The sequence below is a fragment of the Salvia miltiorrhiza genome, chromosome 8 (genome assembly GCF_028751815.1).
Source record: "Salvia miltiorrhiza cultivar Shanhuang (shh) chromosome 8, IMPLAD_Smil_shh, whole genome shotgun sequence".
Taxonomy (NCBI): domain Eukaryota; kingdom Viridiplantae; phylum Streptophyta; class Magnoliopsida; order Lamiales; family Lamiaceae; genus Salvia; species Salvia miltiorrhiza.
Window position 1 is genome coordinate 27,282,517 of NC_080394.1, and position 5,335 is coordinate 27,287,851.

A 5,335-nucleotide genomic window follows, 5' to 3' on the forward strand; every position below is an offset into this window, starting at 1 on the left:
TTTCTTCCTTTTATTTATTTATTTGCTGAAAAAGCGGTGATATCTAGTATAAATGACATTCTAACTTTATAAAATCTGGCATGGGGTTTAAAGTTCAAAGGACAAAGGCGCAGGAAAAGCATAATTATTGCATAAAAATCTGAATTTAAACCTATGGATCAGCGTGAAGAAAAAGAAACTGAAAGTGAAATCTTGAAATGTGACGTACAGAGCTTTATTTAGAATTAATTTTATGTAGAATTAATTATAATTTATATCCTCAGTTTTTACTATTTTTATAAAGTAGTATCACTAAATTTTGTTTCTGTTTATAAAAATAATCAACTTTTAACCTTTAGAAAAACAGCGCAACCAATCTTCAAGTGTCATTTGTATGTGGAAGTAGTGTCATTTAGAAATCGATTGCACGTAAGTGCCTCTTAGAAAAAATAGTAGACTATATAAAATTAAGTGAAGAATTCTAACAGAATATAAATTTTTACATAAGAAACGAAAATTCGAAAAAAAAGAAAAACTGAAAATTAGGATAGGAAACATGATTAAACTTTTTACATATGTGTGTTTGTCTCCGTGTATAAAAAGTGAGAATTGGGAGCCGCAATTGCGAAAGCATAGTTTGGGTTCCTCCCATAAACCAAGTGGGCGTTTGTTCTCGATTTCTTCATCGTATTTATTAGATATACATACAGACATTCTCACACCTAAACCCAGAAACATAGACTGACAATGGCAGCCCGCTCTTCCTCCTTCTCCACCTTCAAATCCTACCTCCACGCGCTCTCCGACACCCCTCACCGCCTCCGCCGCCGCGCCTGCTCAGTCTCCACCTCATTAGAAGAAACTAACCGCTTGCGGGCCCGCTCCGGCTCCGAAATGAAGCGCACACTCGACTGGCGCGACCTCATCGGCTTCGGCGTCGGCGGCATGGTCGGCGCGGGCGTCTTCGTCACCACCGGCCGCGCCAGCCACTTCTGCGCCGGCCCCGCCGTCATCCTCTCCTACGCCATTGCCGGCGTCTGCGCCCTGCTCTCCGCCTTCTGCTACACCGAGTTCGCCGTCGACATGCCCGTCGCCGGCGGCTCCTTCAGCTACATCCGCGTCACCTTCGGCGAGTTCCCCGCCTTCCTCACCGGCGCCAATCTCATCGTCGACTACGTGCTCTCCAACGCCGCGGTGGCGCGTGGCTTCACCTCCTACCTCGGCACCGCCCTCGGCCTTCCGGCGAACGTGCAGCTGAGGCTCGCCGTTCACGGCCTTCCGAAAGGATACAACGAGATCGACTTGATCGCCGTGGTGGTGGTGCTGCTCATCACATTCGTAATCTGCTACAGGTACATTCACATTACCTACACTGCACAGACTCCAAATCATGATTTCTTTTCTTCCATCATTTTTACAGCACCAAGGAGAGTTCGTGGCTCAACATGTCGCTGACGGCGCTGCACATTCTGTTCATCGCATTCGTGATTGCGGTGGGGTTTTGGAGAGGGAAATTGATCAACTTCACGGAGCCAGGGGATCCGGAAAACGCGGGTGGTTTCTTCCCCTTCGGCGCCTCCGGCGTGTTCAACGGCGCGGCCGTGGTGTACGTGAGCTACATCGGGTACGACGCGATGTCGACCATGGCGGAGGAGGTGGAGAATCCGGCGAAGAACATTCCGATCGGAGTGACTGGGTCCGTGATGATCGTGACCGTTCTCTACTGCCTGATGGCGGCGTCAGTCTCAGCTCTTCTCCCTTACGATTTGGTAATTAATAATTAAAAATTAGAGTAATGAAAGAGGTTTTGAATTGAAATTTGAAGCAGAATTTGTTGGGAGTGCAGATCGATGCGGATGCGCCGTTTTCGGGGGCGTTCAAGGAGGGGCCGTCGGGGATGAAGTGGGTGTCCAACGTGATCGGCGTGGGGGCCAGTTTCGGAATCGTGACGTCGCTGTTGGTGGCGATGCTGGGCCAGGCACGCTACATGTGCGTCATCGGAAGGTCCTGCGTGGTCCCCACTTGGTTCGCCCAGGTCCACCCCTCCACCTCTACCCCTGTCAACGCCTCCTCCTTCCTCGGTACTCTCTCTCTCTCTCTCTCTCTCTCTCTCTCTATGTGCTGAGGAAGATTTTATAGTTTTTGATGCTTTCTTCTTCCCAACTAGGGCTTACTTGTGGATAAAATGTTGTGATGTGGGGCTAGATTCCAGGTGGTGGTCATGTGATCTTTGATGTGAACAAAATTGTTCTTTCAAGATTTGGAGACCCTCATGACTTCCTAAATTGTGTAGAAAGAATGAGATTTTGCTTGTTTGTTTATGAATTTCAAGAATAATAGGGTCCACTTTGAAAAACCTTTCGGTTGAGAGGGAGAGCTTGTAGCTGCGGGGCCTATCATATGTTTGATGTTCAAGTATGGAAATTGAAGGTGAAATTTTAGTATAAATGTTTTTCAACTGCGTTTTTGGTAGCAATCACGTTGACAATCCGCACATCTTTGCACTCAGTGAACACTTCTTGCTTTTGGTTCGATTCTCCTTTTCAAACAAGTGGCTGAAACTATTGCTTTGGGCAATGTGGGTTCCAAGGGATCGCTTTTTTGAATACTTTCTTCGACCAAATTCAAACGATTCTTGATTCTACGTCTATCTGAGACTTTTGTTATTTTGGGATAGTTGTCGAGATAGCGAATTCAATGCTCCTGACTTAGAATCTATTCGTGTTGAACTCATCGCCACTTGACCTTTCAAGATTTTGTGATATGACTACGGTCAGACCCTCAGATTCTTGCAAGTTGATTGCCTTGCTTTTAGAGAATGATGTTTTCGATACTGGTTTGCAGGGGTCTTGACAGCAGCGATCGCACTGCTTACTGATCTAGACATTCTGCTGGATTTGGTATCCATTGGGACCCTCTTCGTGTTCTACATGGTGGCGAATGCAGTGATATACCGGCGATATGTGGCCATAGGGACGACAAATCCATGGCCGACTCTGTCCTTCCTGTTCTGCTTCTCGCTCACCTGCATCATGTTCACTCTGCTCTGGCGCTTCGCACCATCAGGCAAGCCCAAGGCCGTGATGCTCGGGGCTTGTGTGGCTGCTGCCGTTGCTCTTTTGCAGGTGTTCCTCTTCATGGTCCCTCAGGCCCGCAAGCCCGAGAACTGGGGGGTCCCGTTCATGCCGTGGATCCCCTCCATATCGATCTTTCTCAACATATTCTTGCTGGGTGCTCTGCACAGGGGATCCTATCTCCGGTTCGGATTCTTCTCAGGCCTCACGGTGCTTGTGTACGTCATGTACAGTGTGCATTCGAGCTTCGATGCGGAGGAGGAGGGCGTTCTGTGTGAAAAGGCTGGAGAGAGCATCAAGGAATCTGTTGAAAGGGTAGTAGTCCATATTCTGTAGACCTTTTTTCTCTCTTTTTATCTTGCTGTGTTGGTTGCACTTTTGAGTTGGGGTAAAGGCAAGGAATAGCAAAAGAATATATCAATGCTGTATAGTCAACAACTGTATATCTATTATTAGGCATGCATCCATCTCATTTCTGCAGCTTTTAAATGTAAAATTTGTAGAGATACAAAGAAATTATATATCATGTTTTTGTTTTGGAACCTGTTGATGTATTCCCTTTGGCTTAGATTATTAGGTCAAAATGAAGCCAAAAATAGTTGGCTCAAATTTGAAAGCTATACCTCTTCAAAAAAAAAATTGAAAGCTATAGACCCCTTCGATATGTTATTACGAGTGTGTAGATGTGGAGATTATGTAAATTTCAATAAGCATGATAATATATGTTTCTAAGATAAAACGGTTTTAAAATATACGAGAAGTAGTTATACAACTTGTAAGACCATCTCCTATGGTGCCTCTCTATTTTAAGGTTTTTGTTGACTATCATTGCTGACATATCACCATATTTTATTCTTAATATTTTCACCTTCAACAATGACTCCTCAAATTCAAATTTTTATTGACATCATACATGGACCCACTTTTCACCCAAATTCAATTTACTCAATATTTATTCACATTTTATTTAATTTTAATATTTATTCTTTATAATTTAACATAAATTAATGTGATAGATTTTTTTAATTAATACTCCCTCCGTCCACCAATCAACTTCATATTTGCCTCTAAAATTTTATCCACCAATTAACTTCCTATTCTGCTTTATAAACATATATCATTCCTTACTTTTTAAATTACTACACTTTACCCATTGGACCCACCACACTCTACCATTACTTGTCTAATTAATCCAATTTTGATGTTTCCTCAAAAAAAAAAAATCCAATTTCTATGTTAATTAAATGGGTCGATTATATTATTTCTAATTTATTTATTTTTTCGGTTTATTTATTTATTTATTTATTTATTTTCTGAATTGTCAGTTTATTTATTTATTTTCTGAAAAACTTATTTCTAGTTTATTTATTTATTTTCTGAATTTTCAGTTTATTTATTAATTTATTTATTTTCTAGAAAAATTTATTTCTAGTTTATTTATTTATTTTCTGAATTTTTCGTTTATTTATTTATTTTTGAATTTTCAGTTTATTTATTTTCTGAAAAAACTATTTCTAGTTTATTTATTTTCTAGTTTATTTATTTATTTTCTGAATTTTCAGTTTATTTATTTTTGAATTTTCAATTTATTTATTTTTTGAAAAATTTATTTCTGGTTTATTTATTTTCCAGTTTATTTATTTATTTTCTGAACTTTCAGTTTATTTATTTATTTGTTTTCTAATTTTTAGTTTATTTATTTTCTGAAAAAATTATTTCCAGTTTATTTATATATTTTTTGAATTTTCAGTTTATTTATTAATTTATTTTTGAATTTTCAGTTTATTTATTTTCTGAAAAATTTATTTCCAGTTTATTTATTTATTTATTTATTTTATGAATTTTCAGTTTATTTATTTCCAGTTTATTTATTTATTTATTTTCTGAATTTTTAGTTTATTTATTAATGTCAAATAGTTAGTCAAAGATTAGTAAAGTAATCGTAATACATTAACACTACCATTTTAGTCTTTTACACCACATTTACACCACATTTTTCAGCTTTCTTAGTTTCCGTGCCGAACACCAAACATGAAGTTGATTGGTGAACTGAGGGAGTATAAAAATAAATTAATTATTTTAAGAATATTATATGAAAAAATTAACAAATAATAAAGATTTTTTTTATTTAAAGTAAACAGTGCAATATGAATTCAGACAAAAGATTATATGACAGAAAAAAGGGTGGATTTTGAAAATAGCCTATTTCTTTTAGTAAATTTAAAAATTACCCACTAAAATAAAAACTTAAAAAAATACCCACACTTACCATTTTACCCTTG

General features: G+C 38.7%; 1 protein-coding gene across 1 annotated transcript; it reads left to right on the forward strand.

Moving 5' to 3' along the window:
• The first annotated feature begins 529 nt into the window (after positions 1-529).
• Positions 530-3,597, forward strand: LOC130997390 (cationic amino acid transporter 7, chloroplastic-like). The gene is made up of 4 exons (XM_057922678.1): positions 530-1,331; positions 1,400-1,748; positions 1,826-2,060; positions 2,824-3,597. The coding sequence occupies exons 1-4, from the start codon at positions 727-729 to the stop codon at positions 3,387-3,389; spliced, it is 1,755 nt and encodes a 584-aa protein (XP_057778661.1). The 5' UTR covers positions 530-726; the 3' UTR covers positions 3,390-3,597.
• The last annotated feature ends 1,738 nt before the right edge of the window (positions 3,598-5,335 follow it).

Coding starts and splice junctions, on each gene's coding strand:
- LOC130997390 (XM_057922678.1), top strand. CDS start 727: ATGGCAGCCCGCTCTTCCTCCTTCTCCACCTTCAAATCCTACCTCCAC. Junction 1,749..1,825: donor CTCTTCTCCCTTACGATTTG/GTAATTAATAAT, acceptor TTGGGAGTGCAG/ATCGATGCGGATGCGCCGTT. Junction 2,061..2,823: donor CAACGCCTCCTCCTTCCTCG/GTACTCTCTCTC, acceptor ACTGGTTTGCAG/GGGTCTTGACAGCAGCGATC.